The following is a 21,097-nucleotide window of genomic DNA, read 5'->3' on the forward strand; positions in this document are numbered from 1 at the left end:
TAATATATTCTGCAACATTTCACAGAGTTAAAGAGGCCATGCACATTTGGTGACCTTGCCAAACAGACAGATCTTAGGCCCACCTAAGTTGGGAGATATTGGGCTAATTTGACTGTTTGGCCCGATATTCGGCCAGATACCAATTGGAGAGGCCAGTCAGGGGGCCCCATACACCAGCAGATAAGATGCCGAATTGATCTAAAGGATTTCATTTGGCAGCTTAAATCTGCCTGTGTATGGCCACCTTGGATCTATTTAGTTGAAATCTATGTATTTAGATATCATAACCTTTTAATCAGTACTTTTCTTCATCAGAACACAGGTACAACGTAACACAAATGTCTGAAAATGAATGTTTTTTTTTAAAAAAGGATAAGGATCCAAATATAGAGGATATTTGCTTAATTATGTTGAAAGGGAAAGCAAGACCATGGCTGATATAGGGTGAAATAAGAATAATGAACAAAGGAACATTTAAAGGGCATTGCTCTCAATTTGTCTGTTCGTATACTTTATGCCTTGCAATATATATCATATTTTAACAAATTTCCAAGCTTTGTTCCTGCTAAACACGCTTCGAATTTGGCATCCATTTCTTTGCTTTGAGCTTCCGAAAAATGGTTTTTCCAGTCTCCAACATCACCTTCAAATGAAGCAAAACACATGAAAGCTTTATCATGCATGTTTAGTGGTTTTACATAGATATTATCTACAAAAATGAAAAAAGCTCTTCTTTAAAAACACCTTAGCTCCCTCAATCTACTTTTATCCATTTATTTATATTTATAATAATTTATATAGCACTGACATATTCTGCTGCATATTACAGAGATTATAGATCATACACATTAGTCTCCGCCCCATTTAATTATATACTGTACATTAATATATGTACAGGTAAAAAAACAGTTCTCTGGAAACCCATTACCCAGAATGTTCAGAACTACAGGAAGGCCCTAGCAAAGATATAATAAATCCTTACTGGAATCAAAACAATACTAATGTAAAATCATATTAACATTATGAAAAGCTCCCTTATCTGTAAGACCCCAGATCCTTAGCATTCTATTAATCAACATGCAAAGTAAAATGAAAAACTGATGGAAGTTTCACGAAATGATTAAGTCCTTTGATCTATCTCTTGGGTTTCTGCACAGTTGATCTGTTATTGACATTGGTCAGTAAGTCTCAATTATGGATGTAGTGCATAGTGCAAAGTTACATTTTTAGATGTACAGTGGAGGAAATAATTATTTGACCCCTCACTGATTTTGTAAGTTTGTCCAATGACAAAGAAATGAAAAGTCTCAGAACAGTATCATTTCAATGGTAGGTTTATTTTAACAGTGGCAGATAGCACATCAAAAGGAAAATCGAAAAAATAACTTTAAATAAAAGATAGCAACTGATTTGCATTTCATTGAGTGAAATAAGTTTTTGAACCCTCTAACAAAAAAAGACTTAATACTTAGTGGAAAAACCCTTGTTTGCAAGCACAGAGGTCAAACGTTTCTTGTAATTGATGACCAAGTTTGCGCACATTTTAGGAGGAATGTTGGTCCACTCCTCTTTGCAGATCATCTCTAAATCCCTAAGGTTTCGAGGCTGTCTCTGTGCAACTCTGAGCTTGAGCTCCCTCCATAGGTTTTCTATTGGATTAAGGTCCGGAGACTGACTAGGCCACTCCATGACCTTAATGTGCTTCTTCTTGAGCCACTCCTTTGTTGCCTTTGCTGTATGTTTTGGGTCATTGTCGTGCTGGAACACCCATCCACGACCCATTTTCAGTTTCCTGGCAGAGGGAAGGAGGTTGTCGTTCAGGATTTCACATACATGGCTCCGTCCATTTTCCCGTTAATGCGAATAAGTTGTCCTGTGCCCTTAGCAGAAAAACACCCCCAAAGCAAAATGTTTCCACCCCCATGCTTGACGGTGGGGACGGTGTTTTGGGGGTCATAGGCAGCATTTTTCTTCCTCCAAACACAGCGAGTTGACTTAATGCCAAAGAGCTCTATTTTGGTCTCATCAGACCACAGCACCTTCTCCCAGTCACTCACAGAATCATTCAGGTGTTCATTGGCAAACTTCAGACGGGCCTGCACATGTGCCTTCTTGAGCAGGGGGACCTTGCGAGCCCTGCAGGATTTTAATCCATTGCGGTGTAATGTGTTTCCAATGGTTTTCTTGGTGACTGTGGTCCCTGCTAATTTGAGGTCATTAACTAACTCCTCCCGTGTAGTTCTAGGATGCTTTTTCACCTTTCTCAGAATCATTGATATTGAGCAGATTGCACTGTGTATGGCCACCTTAATGTTTGGCTCCTATCCTTGGAATTACACCCAACATGGAGGTCATAGGCACCAAAACCATGGGGGGCATCCCCTAAAATTTGTACAGGTATAGGATCCTTTATTCGGAAACCCGTTATCCAGAAAGTTCCAAATTACGGAAAGGCCATCTGCCATAGACTCCATTATAAGCAAATAATTCACATTTTTAAAAATGATTTCCTTTTTCTCTGTAATAATAAAACAGAACCTTGTACTTGATCCCAACTAAGAGAGAATTAATCCTTATTGGAGGCAAAACAATCCTATTAGGTTTAAATGATGTTTAAATGATTTTTAGTAGACTTAGGGTATGGAGATCCAAATTATGGAAAGATCCCTTACCTGGAAAGCCCCAGGTCCTGAGCATTCTGGATAACAGGTCTCATACCTGTATCACATTTTCCTTTTTTGAAATAGACAAGTGGTGCTGCCTGATGCAGTGTGATTTTCCTGCTAATCCTGCCCCATATTTGCTGATGATAGAAAGGTTTCTGCTGCAGCAACTTTAGATTAGGCATTGCAATTGTACAGTGACATTCTACAAGTGATTCAATTTTGATATCACTGTAGTGTCCAATTCTAGCATGCCAAATGCTATGTTAGAAAACAGGCCAATCTAAAGTGGCTGCCGATAAAAAGTTTCTTTTTCCAATATTCAGGGCAGGTTCTGCAGGTCAGAATCATATGTGGTGGGGACAGAGGAAAGAAAGGGGCACAATTCAAGAAAAGGGCAGTGAGAGAAAAGAGGAGATATTCAGAGGATAGTGGTCCTGTCATCATACCAGGGGTTGGATGCTGCATTGTTTCACTAGCAGGAGAAATGGAACATACTGATGGAAGTTAGAATTGCCCTCCTTATTACTGGAGTCATTGTGCCCCCCCCCCCTTCCTGTGTGTTAAAGAGCTGGGGTGTCAATATAATGAGTTTGTATCATTAACCATTGCCTCTCACTGTATATAATGTGCTTGGGGAACCAATACCTTCTGCCTCTCACTTTATGGAATGTGCACGGGGTTCCAGTACCCACTAAATAAGGTGCTTGTGTTACTGAGACCTTTTGCTAACTTACGCCAAAGTTTTGTGGCTAAAATATATTTGTGAATAATTTGTCTACTCACAGGGCTGATGGAAAAAAATGCAACTGTTTAACTATATGTTCTTACCTTTTCTAAATAGAACTTTCCCAAAATTACCATGAGTTTTATCTGATTTTTCCTTCATAGACTTGAATGTGCCTTTGTCTGAAATGTATTGAACTTGCTCCTCAGTCAGTGAAAACCCAAAGAAAGTGGATATCTTCTTCACTGCTTTGTATAAGTCCTGCAAACATATATCTTAATCAGTCAGTTTTATAGTTGCTGTTCAACTACAACTCGTATATTTCTCATGTACAAGGTAAAGAGGGAGAGTGCTGGGTTTGACTTAAATTTAGAAACTGTTGGCTATTCTTTTATATTTATAATCATCTCCTCACCATTTATAAGGTACTCTCTCTCCCTGTTGGTTACGCAGAAGAAACAAACATGCCTCCACCTCCACCATACCTACCTGTCTTTGTTTTTTCTCTTGGTAGGTATAGGTGCAGGTAGGGCACTTATGGATTCCTTAGTGCAGGAACTTGTGAACCACACTCAGATGTAAAAACACAAACATGAAAACAGTTTTTTGGGGGTACAAAATAAGGGCTGTGATTGGCTATTTGGTAGACTCATGTGAACTGCTAGTCTGCAGGAGGCTCTGCTCGGAGTAAAACTCTCTGAGTCTCTGTGCTCCCAAAACTTGCTTCCACTTATATTGAGGCCACTGGGAGCAACATCAAGGGGAGTGTTGAGCAACATGTTGCTCACAAGCCACTGGTTGGGGATCACTGCCTCAGTGTTTTCTTCAATGTGCGTATACTTTGATAGTGCTTGAGCACCCCCTTCAGTCATGCTCAGAAGCGACATCACATGGTGCGTTTTTCAAGTTTAAAGAGCCTGTTTTGGTGTCCTTGCCCTAGAGTGCCCTCTCAGTGTGGCATCATGGATCCGGCTGCTAGCAGACATGCTGCCTCTAAATCTTCTTAGTGAGTGTCCTACCAGCTCCCTCTTTTTTATTTTAGGTGTCTACAAAAAGAGCTGACACATTATTGTTGTTTTATTATACTATATAGTGACTCCTCTGTCCCCACTGAAGAGACTTCAAGCAGGAAACACTTCAGGAGGGGAAGATAATATGGATTATAGATCATGCAAGGCTTGTGACAATCCTGCCATGATACAAGAGTATGCCAGGAATGCTTTTTAGGAATATGCTTTACATATCAAAGATAAACAACCTCCTTCTATTTCTACGTTTCTTAATCAGCAAATAATCATGCAGTGGATTAAAGAGGCTGTGTCTGATTTTCTTAAGCAACCTGCAGTTTCTAAAGAGAATCAACCAGAGTCTACTACCATATGTTTTCTAAGAAAAGAAAAATGTTTTTCCTCTCCATGCTGAGAACAAGGAGCTCTTAGATCAAGAATGGGTCCTAAAAATTGTCTGTTGAATTTTTTAAAGCAGTTCTCAGAATTAGACCTCCATTAAAAAGTAATTTTAAGACCTGTTCCTTCCATCTTGCCAAAGGTGGTCTCATCTTTTCATTTTAACAAGCCATTGTTCTCATCTGTGGGAGTTAAGCTGGCCATACACGGGCAGATCCACTCGCTTGGCGATGTCGCCAAGCGAGCGGATCTTCACCCAATATCCCTACCTACGGGTGGGCGATATCCGGTAGCAAGTGCCTTAAAAAAAAATAATCCCCAGGGCCAAACGATCGGATTACATTTGCGACCATGGGGCAGTCGGTTCAGGGACCGCATCAACGAGCCGATGCGGTCCCTGATCCGACTGGATTTTCTAACCTGGCCGATCGACATCTGGCCAATTTCAGGCCAGATATTGGTCGGCCAGCCCGCTCGTTTCTGCCCCTACACGGGCAGATAAGCTGCCGAGTCGGTCCAAGGGACCAATATCGGCAGCTTCTATCGGCCCGTGTATGGGGGCCTTTAGTCCTATGACATCAGAAGATCATCCTTGAGGAAGTCTTTATTGTTCTGGTGGGTGCTAGAAAGGGGTATGCCTGCATCCAAAAGAACCCTGAGTAGCTGGATTGTCAAGGCCATTTCCAGGGTGCATACAGAGCAGGGCAGACCATTACCTTCAGAAGTGAGGGCACATTCACAGTGGAGTGTGGCGGCTTCTTGGGCAGCAGAGGCAGGCATTTCCTTTGACTTGATTTTCAAAGCAGCAATTTGGGCTTCTCCAAATGCTTTCATTAAGCATTATTAAGCATTCATTTTGTTTGTTGTTTTCTTCAGATATTTAATTTGGATAATCTGTCCTTTCAGCTTCTATTGATTAAAATTGTTGCAGCATCATTTGTTTCCCCCTTCAGTTATTGCTTTGGTATTTCCCGAAGGTAATTACTATTCTGCCAGGGATGACCAGGAAAGGAGAACATTTTTTCATACTTACCTTAATTTTCTTTTCCTGTTCATTCCATGGCAGCATACCCTCCCTAATGAGAGGTGTTTTGTTTTTCAGCTAATGAACTAAGATGGGGGGGTATGGTGGAGGAGGTACTTATGTGTTTGGGGGCATGTTAGTATTCCTCTGCATAATCAACGGGGAGAGAACATACACCAAAAGTAATACTATGCTGCCATAGGATGAAACAATTTTCTCAATTAGCCATGCAATGTTTTTGCACTAAAATGATTGCTTTGTCTCCCTACATAAATGTGTCCTATCTCCATGTCAAATAAAATATTACCTATATAGTTTTCCCCTGGTCTAATAAACTAACAGTAATGGTACAACAATAATGGGTGATTTATTGTTAGGTACATTAACTATATAAAACAATTCAAAGGCCACAGAAAATAAAAAGTAAATCATTGCCAAATGATAAGGTTTTTTTAAGGGTATGTGACCTTCCACTTTAAGTAGTGCTTTTCTTTATCTATCATAGACCCTGCCATCCATGGCGGATCTGATATTTTAGGCCATTTGTATGGGCTGCTTATGTCTATGAGACATGTTATCTGGCTACAGTAAAACATAGGCTTTCTTGAATTACAGTATAAGAAATAGGCCCCTATAGCCAAGAAAAAATATATATACAGTATAAATTGCAACTGAAACTCTAGGTCAGAAGTACTGACCACAAAAAGAAACTGTTTATGTGTAAGGCTATATTTTGGATTCTATAAAACCACCAGTATCTGTGCATCATACAGACAAGACAGACCAATGTCCTCATGAAGTTTCAACAATCCATCTGATTCAAGAAGTAAAGTGAAGATGAATGGAGCCATCTAGTTCACGTGGAGCCTCAGTCTAGTTGGAAAGAGCATTCAACATCCAGATTGGAAGTACAGGGATCGAATTAATATTAGGACTGGTACAAAGGCAGAATGTTTTTCTAAGAAACATTATAACATATAGCAAATGTGATAGAAACACATGTTTTGTGTCTCTATGATAAACCCACCTCTTTCATTTCTTCAAAAGTCAGTATCAAAACATTTTCATCATCAATGTGTTTGTTCCATGTGATAGCATAATCAAAATATGATCCAAAGGAAACTAAAAACAAAAGAATAGTCTAATGTTAAGTTTAGGACAAAATATTGCAGAAGACACCTGTACCAGGTATGAATTCTTTATATGCAAGGCTCTCTCCTGGCAGTGTTACATCATGTTTGGTACAACGTTTTGGATATCCATTTGCTAGTAGGGATGCACATGCATACCCATTTGCATCCCAGAATTTTAGGATTTGGATAAATACTGTATCTGCCACCAAAGATTCAGCCAATCCCAAACAGAATCCAAAGCATCAATCACATATGCACGTCAGAAAGATCACAAAAAAAATTAAGGAAGAAACACAAGCATAAAATATGTTCCCGGGGTGCCAAATAAGTACTGTTATTGGCTATTTGGTAGCCCCTATATGGACTGGCAGCCAACAGGAGGCTCTGCTTGGCAGTACACCTGGTTTTTATGCAACCAAAACTTGCCTCCAATCAGTTGCTCACGAGCCACTGGTTGGGGATCACTGGTCTAGAGTCACGTGATATGTAGGATTTAGTTGGACTTGGACTAAGAATTTGACTGAATCTGAACCCTGCAAAAAAGAGGTTTTGGGATCCAGGATTTGGTGTATCCCTATTTGATGAGTGCCAGGGGACACAGACCATTAAGTTGGCTGTGGGGGATTAGGGCAGGGAATAGGGGTAGGCAATTTTGATATCTAGAGCTTTCTCTGAATAAAGGTGTATAGTTGGTACAAATTATTTGAAGACCATAATTGTGAAAACTTTATTGTATAATATGAAAATTATGAATTCAAGCAGAGTTTAACATACAGTAGTGGGTAGATCTGCCCCATTACTATTATGAATCTAAAGGACAGCATAAATGCATTTAACCCAGATTTTACCCTATCTGACATTAAAGGAGAAGGAAAGTTACAATCACTGGGGGGTGCCAAATGTTAGGGGGGTGCAGAATGTTAGGCACCCCCTGGTGATTGTAATCACTTAACTAATACCCTGGGCCAGTGCTCCTGTTAGCTAAAAACTGCACTGGCCCCGGGGTTGATGCAACTGAGTGATCCTCTTTCTTCCATCATGTTTCGTTGGAATCCCGGGGCGGGCTTATGTGCTGACTTTCTTGTTCACTCTACTGTGCATGCACAAACTGCACAGCGGCAGAAGAAGGGGAGGGGGGGTGCCTAACATTCTGTCCCCTCTAAGTTTTTAGATTTTTTCTTCTCTTTTAAGGCTGCCCTCACTACATTCCATTATTTTGTTCCCCTTCGGAGGGTTTTCCAACAGCTTCAAAAGCACCACGGACAGCCAAAACGTATCGTAAAAGCACAATCTTTATTCACATCTTCTTAAAACCTAAGATGCCTGACGTGTTTCGTGCGCATGCGCACTTAATCATAGGCATACGTTTGAAAAGACACACTTGATATATATAGCCCCATAATTAGTGACATCACACAATGAATAAAAACAAAAATAAAAGGGAAAGAAACAATGAATAAAGCAATAAACTATATCATAATGCATTCACGTTTAGAAGGAACATAACAATTGACATCAAAAATGGAATTTAAACCATTCGGTTGGCGCGTGCCTAATAAAAATATCCATTTAACTTCCTTCTGTAATTAGTCCACATATTGCTACAACGTTCATCCAGAAATACCCTGTCAATCACTTGAATCTGCAACTTAGTTACATCGCCATTGCAACAATCCATGAAGTGCCTTGACATTGGATTATTTTTATTTTTTGCAACAATGTGCCCTATGTGCTCACGCATTATACTTTTAAGGGAACGAATAGTACAGCCTACATACTGAAGGGAGCACCCAATGCATGTCAGCAAATAAATTACATAGCGCGTGTTACAGTTCACGTAAAAACGCATGTCAAATGATCTATTCGTTGCAGTGCTCTCAAAAGCATTAGAACGTTTAATATATGTGCACGTAATGCACCTTTTTGCCCCACAAGGATATGTCCCCTTCGTAGCAAGCCAAGTAGATTTAGTTATTTCCGAATTGAACACTGTTGGGAACAAATAATTTCCTAAAGTGGGGGCTCTGCGAGACACAAACTTACAGCTGTTGGCTATAATTGGGGCAAGCTGAGGATCTGAATAATATTTCTAACCTTATAAAATTGTTTGCTATAAGTTGTTACAAATATAGGAACACTTATTTCAATGGCTGCTCCGCAAGTCTCTCTAACAGCAATCTTTTTAGGAGCAATCTTTTTATCAGACGTGCCGTCGCGAACGTACAACACCAAACGCAACACCAAAGGCTGTAACAACACATCTAGAAATTCAGATAATCTCTCATTAAGTGACATAATGCCTGACACTATGGGCCTACCAACCGGTGGGCCCTCCACCTTGTGCACCTTAGGTAAGTGATAAAACACCGGTACCTTAGTGTTAGTGGGTAGTAAGTAATCCCTAACTTTTATACTAATGAGCCCATTAGTCTGCGCACCAAACACCAAACCTTTAATGAACTTCTCCGAAGGATTAAACCCCAGAGTTTGGTAGGTGGACGTATCACTCAGTTGCCGTATGGCTTCAGCTTCATAAGCAACCGAGTCCATGACAACAACCTTTCCCCCTTTGTCAGCATTTTTGATAGTTAGGGACTTATCCTCCCTTAACTGCTTAAGAGCCAAATGCTCCCTTTTACTCAGGTTAGAAACAGTAAATCGGTCCTTAGTTTCCATTTTTAAAGCCAACAATTGCTTTTCTACCAAATCCTGAAATACATCTAGGGTATTACCTCTGGAGTGTACCATATAAAAACTCGAGTCAAATTTCAGCTTGCCCCCCTTCGGAGGGGGCAGCTACTTAAGGGATCTGAAATCTCTAAGAATGCTCTTCCTTTTGTTTAAAAAATCATGTGGAAAAACAAAAAAATGAATTACCATTTCCACTTATGAAATCCTGCAGGAATGTATCCCATGAACTGTAGCTGGGAAGACCTGGGTTGTTGTTGTAAAAATGGTAGAAGGATACTGCTGTGTCTTTTGGATTCCGAAAAACCGCCAGTATCTGAACATGGTACAAAGAAGACAGAGGATGTCGTCATGAAGTAGCAACCATCTATCTGATTCAAGAAGTAAAGTAAAGATGAACATAGCTGGTAGAGTACTAAGTAACAGGTACAGAGCTAAACTGGGCAGTCTACTGTTTACTTTAGAAACTCAGAAGCAGTCACTGACTGTCTATTGGGCACCTACAAGGTCCTTATGAACAATTTATCTTATGGAAACCTTTGATAACAGGCCATAAACAGTGTTAATCAAATGCTCCTGTGAGCATTTCACTTGTTACGATCACTTTAGTACAGAAGTTTGGCAAAAATATTCCCAGGCTGTAGACTTGAAAGCAATTGTCATACCTGGTGCATTGAGAAGTAAAGGCATTTTCTCTTTGTTTTTGTGTAATGAATGTGTATTATGAATTTAACAGTTATTTTCCTGTCGCATTTTTAAACACTCCTAACACTAAGGGCCAGATTCATGAAATCACGAGTTTGAATCCCGAATGGGATAAATTCGGATTGGATCTGATAATTTCTTAAAATCGCAAATATCACGAATATGCTTACGAAAAAATCGTATTAGTCACGATAATATCGTATTGGCGATCTGAAAGTCACTAAATTTTAATAGCGAACAATCGTAAAATGCAGGAAAACCTTTCTGACTTTGATCCTGTGCATGATTATTTTCCCATAGGACTCAATGGCACTCGGCAGTTCCAACCTTGCTCAAGGAAAGTCACGATACCGAAGCTTGAATGAATCTGAAACTTTCATACTCGGCACGACAATACGATTTTGTCGCACAAATTTTGCCGCAAGTACGAAAAATTTGTGCAAGGTACGAAAAAGTTGCATGAGCGACAAAAAAGTCGGAGCGTTCGTGGATTAGTAAATGTGCCCCTAAGTTTTAGTACCACTCTAAAAGGTTAGTTAAAACAGAGATCCTGCGAGGTTGAATAAATTCAAGGGGTATCTTATAGCTTGGTTGAACCTCAATCATGATGCATGAGGCTTGTCTTTGTTCTTATCCCCAATAACAGCCAGCCTTGCTGTTTACCTGATTAATTATTGCTAATTTTCTGCATAAACTTTTCCCAGGGCTCCTGCATCTCCTAGTATGAGCCAGCTCTGTCTCAGGCTCTCTGTATGCTGTTCCTCATGGGGGGGTGTAGGTGAGGGTACCCATCTTCAATTAACTATTTATTGTATCAATAAATGCACCCAAGTTATCCCAAGATATACTTTATGCATCACATCATTCCTGCTTTTGAGCTCAAGCTGAAGTCCTAAGGGGATGTTCACCTTCAGACAATAAACAGCCCATCAGAAAAAAACATTTTTGTCAATTATTTATTTTATATAAATAGGACATTAGCCATTGACCATGACCTGTGTAACAACACACAACTGTGCTCCATGAAGACTTTTAATACTGTTAATATTTATAGAAAGTAGCACATTATCGTTGCTGTATACCTTCAGTGGTTTTAGGCAAAACTGTACAGTCATTTTGACGTTTGCTTAATTAAGGCATTTTTTTTAATTAAATCTAAACATTAATTTATTCAAACAAAATTTGATAAAATGATAGTTTTAAGAGTAAACTGTATTAGTAGTTATTTACACTGCCACTAATTTGTCACTTTTGCCTGCAATGAGTTTGCAGATAGAGATGTAGCGAACTGTTCGCCGGCGAACTAATTCGCGCGAACATCGGGTGTTCGCAAGTCCGCAAATTCGCGAACTTTTGGCGAAGTTCGCCATTTTGGGTTCGCCGCGGTTTTTTTTGCGCCGTGTTTTTTTGCCTCGATTTTTTCCACTGCGTTTTTTCGCTTTTTCGCCTATGCGTATACATAGGAATAGCTTGCGGGTTTTTTTGGCGTTTTTTTGGCGTTTTTTTTTACAAAGTATTTTTCAGATAAATTTTTGCCCTTGATCCCCCTCCTGCATGCCACTGTCCAGGTCGTGGCACCCTTTAAACAACTTTAAAATCAGTTTTCTGGCCAGAAATGGCTTTTCTAGGTTTTAAAGTTCGCCTTCCCATTGAAGTCTATGGGGTTCGCAAAGTTCGCGAATATTCGCGAGTTTTGCCGAAAGTCCGCGAACGGGTTCGCGAACATTTTTGGCGATGTTCGCTACATCCCTATTTGCAGAGTCTGCCCTTTGAAGCAGGGCAATAGACCAACAGGAATGTAGCCTCTGTACTTTAAGGTTAATGGCAGACCATATGATTTGTCACCTTGTGGGAAATCAGGAAATACCTTTTTCTGCTGGTGACAAAGTACTCAAAAATAATCTTCCATTACATATAAACTAAAATCAAGGCATGTAAAACACTTTACATATGGCAAACTGACATAATCATATGGAAATGAGGAGGAAGGCATTTATCAACAAGAGGTGTTTTATGAGGCAAACCATTAAACGGGCCATAATTGAATTATACAGGGGTAACAGCAGCAACAACTACCTAAAATACCATAATACTATTCTAGGAGTAGGATAGATATTATATGAACTGCATCATTGCAAAAAAAATATTGCCTTACCTTTACATTTCCTGCAGACACAGATTTTGGTAAGTAATCATACTGTAAATGTGTGCTAAAGATTCTTGGTGAAGGTTCTTGGTTGAGTTTCTAAGGTACAGGTAGGAAATGTAAGAAAAAAATATTACCAGGTTAAAAAGTATCTGAAATAATGTTCACTAGCCTTTGTAAAAAAAATGTTATGGGATTAGATTGTGAATCTCTTGAGGACCAAATAACTGCATGGCAGAGTAAAAATACTGGGAATGCAAATACATTTTCAGACAGAGATACATTGCAGAGTACATTTTGCAGTTAAAAACACGTTGGGCAGGTAGAAGAAATTTCATTTACCAAAAATGTAGTGCATGTAGCAGAGTCTCTATCTCCATAGTGATGTCTAAATAAGTGTGATATATGTGCATGTGTCTCAGTGATCCTTTATTAACATTTTGAAATCTGTGCATTCTTCTTGAATCACTGTGTATTGTCTATCTTTAAAAGTTTGTTAGGTGATATTCTACCCCATACCCTGTGCATGGAGTTGGGCAAGTCAACCAGGTCTCAGATTCCTCACCCTTTCACTTGTGCCTTACGGTATAGGAAAATTACATGTCGAATGGGTGTAGGTAGACAGTTTAATGCTTTCGTTTTGTTGGTGAGTTACCCCGGTATGAGCACAAAGATGCAAGCTGAGAATAACTGCTAGTAACTGATGGAACTCTTTTGAGTTCTTCTTTCCAGTCATTATAAACAATACAAACATTGTCATTGTCAGCATCTGAAATCTTAATCTCTTCATATTCCTTTATGTAAAAATATTTTTGCAAAACTATTGCATCCTTGCCAAATAACATTCAACAATGACTTGTCCCAGTAAAAACTTTAGAGGGGGTTTAAAGGGCATGTCAACCCCAAAAATAATGTTTTGCATAATGAAAGAAAACATAATTCTAAGCAACTTTCCAATATGAAAAAAAATAAAAATTTGTAGCGCTTTAAACGTTATTTGTAAATGTAATTGCTATTGAAAGCAGCATTTGCTGAACTCCTGGTTGTTACATTTTAAACAATGTTGCAAAGATCTTGCTTCTCCAGCAATACAGGTCTGTCAGTCTGCTGCCTTGTGTTACAATGTTTCAACAGTCTGAGCCACCAGGGCAGAGAATAGAAAAGGACAGGCAAGCACTGCTTCTAATAGCAATTATATATATATATAAATAACTCAAAAACCATTACAAACTTGTAATAAATGTATATTGCAAAGCTGCTTAGAATTTTGGGTTTTTTTATTAGGCAAAAAATTATATTTTGAGTTGCCTTGTCTTTTAATAAACTGCAATTACTACTATTGTCTTAGATTTCTTTGGGTGCACTTATTTAATTTACACTACATAAACTGAATGGCATAGTTTACTAGCACCACAATTACCAATAAAGAACAACAACATTTATGCCACATGTAAGGGGGTGGAACAGGGTTAATTGTATTTTTATGTGTTGTGACTGCATGTTTTCCTTTTAAATGGCCAGTAGATGACAATAGAGTTAGAATTAGAGTTAGAGTAATTAGAATTGTTAAGTGTAGTTCACACCACCAACTTCCAAAGAGCAGTGTGATGTTGAGGGTATAAGAGTGGAACCCTACCCGTAATTAGAGGTTTATATGGGAGAGCGCAGGAAGAGACCAGGCCACAGCAGGGGTGCTTAAAGGAGAAGGAAAGTTAAAATCTATTAAAGGGGAACTATCGTGAAAATTTAATTTTTCAGATGGATAGATATAATCAAAATAATAAAATTCTCAAATATATTTGTTTACCAAAAATGCTTACTTTTTTAAATAAAAGAAATATGATTACAGACTATTAGAAGCCTTTCTCACAGAGTCAGTTCAAGAGATTGCTGAATGGGAGTGGCAACAACGTGCTGTGATGTCACAAAACCAGTAACAATGTCCCGCCCTCCCCTATGCTGAAGGCAAAGCATCCTTCCACACCTCAAAGCTTCCACTTTGCAGCAACTTATCTCCCACAAATCACTAGGTACCAAGAGAAAACACCCTAAATATGAACGCCAGTTTGATGACCAATATGTATAGGTTTACCTAAGTATGTGGGTGGCATGTAGGGGCCCAATGGGAACATACCCCCATATGATTAATTATTTCTGTCATTTCAGCTCCTGCAAAATCAACACATTTACATCATTATATGTGGGATAAAGCTAGTAAAAAATGTGCTTGCCCCTGTAAGCCATATATTTTTGGAAAGTACACATTCCAAAGTACCAAGCTGCAAAGCTTTTCTAAGTTTACCGATTTTTATGACATTTCCAAAAATCACCTCAAAACCTCCAATATGCAGCCTCTTATTTTCTACAGGTGATTAGGTACCAAGATAAAACACCCTAAATATGAACCCCAGGGGGCTAATGAACAGTTTGATGCCCACTGTACATAGGTTTATCAAAGCACATGGCACTTAGAGACCCCAAAATATACCTTGTGCACTCTAATTTCATGGCTTACCTTTACCTAATTCATAAACACATGGCAGTTTTATGTGGGGTAAAATCTGCAGAAATGTAGGGTGACCCCTGAAAACCACATTTTTGGAAAGTACACAATCTGACAAATCCAAAAAGGTTAAAGTGTCTTTTTTTACACCAAAGTACCAATCTGCAAAGCTCTCCTAAATTTAGTGGTTTTCATGACTTTTCTGAAAAACGTTTAAAAATGTTGCAATTTGCCACATCTCAATACAATTTCTTGCTAAAGTATGTTGGATGTATAGACCCTAAATGAAAATAGTGCCTATGAATTTTCCCTGAATTTGCATTACATTCCCTGAATTTGCATTACATTACATTCTCATATAAGGCTATGGAAAAACACAGAGAATTGGCCCCTTCACTGGCATCAGCCTTCTTCCCTGCGCCCGGTACCACTGCTTTGTCCAGGGTGCGCACACGTGTCAGTTCCTAAATGCATACTCTCACATTTCAGAGCTGAAATCCACTGCGTGTGTGCACTCTGAACATAGCAGTGGTACCGGGCACAGGCAAGTAAGAAGGCTGATGCCAGTGAAGGGGCTGATTCTTGGTCTTCGTTCAGACAATCCAGCCCTGCGTAGCAGTAGCCTTAGTGTAACACTTGGCCAACCCTGTACCATACCAAACAGTAATTAATTACTTGACCTTGGTAACTCCCCTCAGGGTTCAGAGTAGGAATTACAACCACAAACACAGATTTGGGAAAAAACATTTACAAATCTGAAGTTTATTTTTTTTAGGCAAATGTTACACAACAGAGGTTATTTTTCCCATGTGAGGTTGCATACGCAGTTGGCCCATTGTAAGGGTTTCTTTGCACACACACACACACTCTCTCTCACAGAAAGACACACATAGATTCACGGACTGACACACACAGATATACCCACACACGTACATATACACAGATTTACCCACACACACACAGATTTACCCACACACAGATTTACCCACACACAGATTTACCCACACACACACACACAGATTTACCCCCACACACACACACACAGATTTACCCACACACACACACACACAGATTTACCCACACACACACACACACACACAGATTTACCCACACACACACACAGATTTACCCACACACACACACAGATTTACCCCCACACACACACACACAGATTTACCCACACACACACACACACAGATTTACCCACACACACACACACAGATTTACCCACACACACACACACACACACACACAGATTTACCCACACACACACACAGATTTACCCACACACACACAGATTTACCCACACACACACACAGATTTACCCACACACACACACACACACACAGATTTACCCACACACACACACACACACAGATTTACCCACACACACACACACACACAGATTTACCCACACACACACACAGATTTACCCACACACACACACACACACAGATTTACCCACACACACACACAGATTTACCCACACACACACAGATTTACCCACACACACACACAGATTTACCCACACACACACACAGATAGATTTACCCACACACACACACACATAGATTTACCCCCACACAGATTTACCCACACACACACACACACAGATACATACAAATATACCCACACACACACACACACAGATACATACAAATATACCCACACACACACACACACACACAGATACATACAAATATACCCACACACACTGATAATGATACACATACACACAAACACCCAGAGATATATACCTCTCCCCTCTCCCAAAAGTCACCTAAAGGCAGCAACTTTAGCTCTGTCCCTTCTCTGAAATCTTCACAGAAAACTCCTGCTCTCTCCTGACCCCGCCCCCTCCCAAAAGCGTGTGCATTACAAACCAGCATTGGTAGGTCACTGCTGCAAAAGGCTCCTCTCTCTGTTCAGGGACAGATTTCTGCAAAACTCCTGCCTCTACTTCAACTTCCCCCTTCCCCCGACTGTGTCAGAAGTAGTTCCCCCCCCCCCTTCACAGCACATGCTTTTAGCTGAGCAGTGAGACACGCTGATGTCCCAGTTTGAATGCCCTGTATGTAATATTCACCAGCCACTGATTTACTTCTTACAAACCTTTCTAGGGAGAGGGCACTGCAAAAGGAGAGAGCAGGCAGGAGTTTTGCATTCAAACGGAGCCTCTGAAGCCATTGAACTACTGATGCTGGCTTTCCTTAGCTCCAGATTGACAGCACTGGCGGCCAATGAGAGAAAGGCATACCTGTCAGTTAGCTAAACCCGACTCCGACTTCATAGCAGGCTAGGAGCAGGGCTGAGAGAAGCAGCTGCTAGAGGGAGCACTGTGAAAACGGATATATATTAAAAACTGTATAAAATTTTTAATACATTATATTTAGAGATTTTCATAACTTTATGTAATGATTCATTTTAATGATTATTAATTTCACGATAGTTCCCCTTTAAGCACACTATTAAATAGTACTACTATTGCTGAGTAAAAACGCTATATTCCTGGCTTGCCTAATGAAAGATTTACAGAGATACACATACTAGAACTTACATACTTGTCCGCCGCTCGCAGCACCTGCCCCCCCCTTCCCCCTCCTGCTTGTCACAGAGTTCGGCGACGCTGTGTCGTCCATGGCAACCGGATGCTCCTGCCCTGTGCGCATGCGCCGCCTGCAGTAACAAGTCGCCAAGTCTTGAATGAGCGATGCATTATGGGAATCTTCTCTACCCAGCTCAGCGTTTTTTTCTGTTTGGCTTCTGAACGGGTGAAGTATGGGGAGACTTAAGGGCACTATTGAGAGAACTGAAGGTATGCCTGCAGCTTGGGATTAACTCTTTATTAGCCTTTCCTTCTCCTTTAACAGCTGAGCAGACTCTAGGGGGCTACTTTTACTAGTAAGGAGTGAAGTTTCGCCTTGGGAAGCTTTACCACACTTACAACTACATCAAGCAGTAAGTCGCGAAGAATAGTGACGAGCAAATCTGTCCAGTTTTGCCCCTTCATTTTTTTAACAACACTGGTGAATTTTCCCCAGAGATTTATCTCCAGAGCGTACTTTTCCTAGAAAATTTTCTCTAGCGACAATACCTTTCAGAGAAAATCCACTAGCGTATGTGAGCTATAGTGTGGCTATATACAGGACAAATGTGTATTTATTAATTATGTTGCTGAACTTGGTGAAAGTGCCCAATTATTTTAAATGTCCATGGAACCAAAAGGAAGACTAACTCTCTTATCAGCTGCAGTAAGAACAAAGTCAGACGCAGAAAAAAATATTGTTACAGTCCAACAATAACATTAATAAGCTGTTTCTAACAAACTGCAATGCTGGGGTTGAATCAATACCTGTACAAACAGTATAGATATGTTAATGACTTTAATGAACAGGATAAGATAATATTATTTATTTAGAATCATTTGAGCATGGCAGTCAGCATGTGTGAAATACACAGTCAGTAACAATACAGGAGGTATAAAAAATATTTTAAGTCAAATATGTTTTACATTTACAACTTTCATATTTAAAGAATATCACTATGGGATTTGTTGCCAGATACAGGGGCGTTTGGGCCCCTCTTGCCGCCTGAGGCGGCTCCTGGATGCCGCCCCCCTCCCGCTCCCCAGCGCTTACCTCTCCAGCGCAGGAGCGGGTCCGGGGGCGGTCTGATCGCTAGCACAGAGAGCGCAATTGTGCTCTCTGCACTAGAAGAGCCGAATTTCCGGTTTAAAAACCGGAAATTCGGCTCTTAAAGTTACCAGGAGCGGCTTTTTGCCGCCCCTTGTAACTGGGGCGCTTCTGCCGCCTGAGGCGAGTTTCTCAACTCGCCTCATGGCAGAAGCGCCCCTGGCCAGATACAACGTTTTTGTTGATATGCAGGATTTTATATCACTGATACAGTCACTGCGGATCTAGTTTCATCAATCCGCAAGTCAGAATCAGGTGAAATAGCCTTTATTGAAAAGGGGAACGAAGAGAAATTTTCACCCTTTGATAAATTACTAAATTTTCTCTTCTTCTTTTTGGCGAATTTACGCCAGAAATTGTAAATGTGCCCCTGTGTGTCTGAGTTAGGGATAAGTAGCATGGGCCGCCTATTGCCCCACTGGTGAGGGTAGAGGGAAATAGTTTTCCCATGGATCATCCACTAGATAGGGTAGGCTAGAAAGTGGGTTTTGATGGACTTGGGCCAGAGTCTGCCAATAGGAAAGGCCTGGTGGAATAGCAAAGGGGCACCGTAGGAGTGCCAGATTGCTGAGCCAGGTGAGGACAGGAGATCCCAAGGAGACCGGAGACAAGAGTGACAACCTAACCTTGTTACCTCTGGTAGAGATAATTGCCTCTATATACTGTGCACTTGTATAAATGCCACATGAGTTAAGCCTGCTCGGAACTTCCTAGAGATGTACCTGTTGTTGATGTTGATGTTGATGACCCCCTGGATATATGAATAAAGTTATCGACCGGCTTGAAGTTTAGGTGGTGAACCGTGTTACAGGGGTGTGAATTGCTGGTTGCTCTCCCTACACACGTTTTATCTCCACTCAGAGAGTGTTATATAAAGCAGCTCACAAATATATCACTGACTTAAAGGGGTGCTAGGGATATGTAAAGCAGGGAAAATAAAAAGAGGAAATTTTATATATTATAAAGTAAACAAGTTCATATTCTGCCACAAAAGATAAAAATGAGGCTGTCTCTTTAAACCAATTCATAAAAAGTTAAAACCAGAATTACAATGGGATTTGTAACCAGTGCTGCATTTTCCACAGTTAGTTAAGACCCAGAAGTTCTAAAAATAAAAAAGATGTGTGCGCTCCCACTGTGTTGACCTTGTAGACTGGTGAGCCAACTATACAACTGATGTTGAAAATAAACTGCTTTTTAATTGTTTCACAGTGCTCCTCTTTCTATTTATGTAAAAAAGTGCAAGGACATTTATAGGGAGAGGTGTGATGGTCTGCAAACATTAGTGAATCTATTGAGAAAGAATAATACTTCTACATGAGCGATGAGTTATAGACAGTTTTTACAACTGTTAGTATTGAATGCCTATGGTTTTAATGATACAAATACCTCAAATTTGTCAGGTGATCCAAATTCCAATATTGGAATCCCAATGGCTGATTCCTCCTTTTTGTGCACAGTATGTAGTATGGAATTTAATATCTGGTAAGTCCAGTTGGACCCTATGCAAAGAACAAAACGAAACAGCTATGATTATATGTGATAGCACATCAGTAGACATATAGCAAGAATGTCTATGCCCTCAACATGCATTACTTGTAATTATTTTTTGTACTCTGACATTGCTATTCCTCTCTGTCTATCATTATGAACTCTTTCTTGCTCCCATTGGTAGATACACATTTTAACAGGGTTGAATAGAAGCTTTCATTCATTAAACTGTTTATTATATGGCACTTAACAGCAAAAACAAAAAGTTTCCTCTGGGTCACACTCTAGTTGTAGTACTCTGTGCCATGGCCTATTTTCTCCTTTTCAAACAGCAGTCCCTGCACAAGAAAATGCAAGAATGGGATGCTTTTTCTCTTCCTTCTCCTTAAATAATTTGACTGCAAAAAACATTATTATTTTTGATTAAATGCCATAGGTGATGTGTGAAATTAGTGATAAAATGTTTAATTTTTCACCAGTGACATCATTAATTACATCCTCTGTCAGTTGACATTATGAATGATTTTATTAAAATTCTTAGGGTTGGGACCATTTATGTAACTTTTATTGCATCTTTAATTTTTTAACATAGAATTCTGATTAAACCTAAAGAAAAAAATATCATTATAAATGGAATTTCATAGAATTCTATTGCCATCATTGTGAGCCTTTAGCGGTGATTTCATGCATTCAAACTTATTAATATTATTCATGTGTGTGTTGTTCCTTAAGCCCTTCTTTAATTACCGTATATACTCTAGTATAAGCCGATCCGAATATAAGCTGAGGTACCTAATTTATTGACTCGAGTATAAGCCTAGGGTGGGAAATGCAGCAGCTACTGCTAAGTTTCATCAAAATAAATACCAATAAAATTACATTAAATGAGGCAACAGTGGGGTATATGTTTTTAAATATT

At 39.7% G+C, this 21,097-nt stretch overlaps 1 protein-coding gene across 1 annotated transcript; it reads right to left on the reverse strand.

The window, feature by feature from the left end:
• Window positions 1–341: 341 nt before the first annotated feature.
• sult6b1.2 (sulfotransferase family 6B member 1 gene 2) lies at window positions 342–20,189 on the reverse strand (the record flags this gene model as incomplete). The annotated part of the gene is given in 6 exon segments (NM_001114037.1): window positions 342–643; window positions 3,495–3,651; window positions 6,848–6,942; window positions 9,831–9,957; window positions 12,502–12,591; window positions 20,077–20,189. Coding segments are annotated over 6 exon segments (713 nt in total), but the record flags the coding sequence as incomplete, so codon positions are not given.
• Window positions 20,190–21,097: the final 908 nt, after the last annotated feature.

This window comes from Xenopus tropicalis, chromosome 5 (genome assembly GCF_000004195.4).
Source record: "Xenopus tropicalis strain Nigerian chromosome 5, UCB_Xtro_10.0, whole genome shotgun sequence".
Lineage (NCBI taxonomy): Eukaryota > Metazoa > Chordata > Amphibia > Anura > Pipidae > Xenopus > Xenopus tropicalis.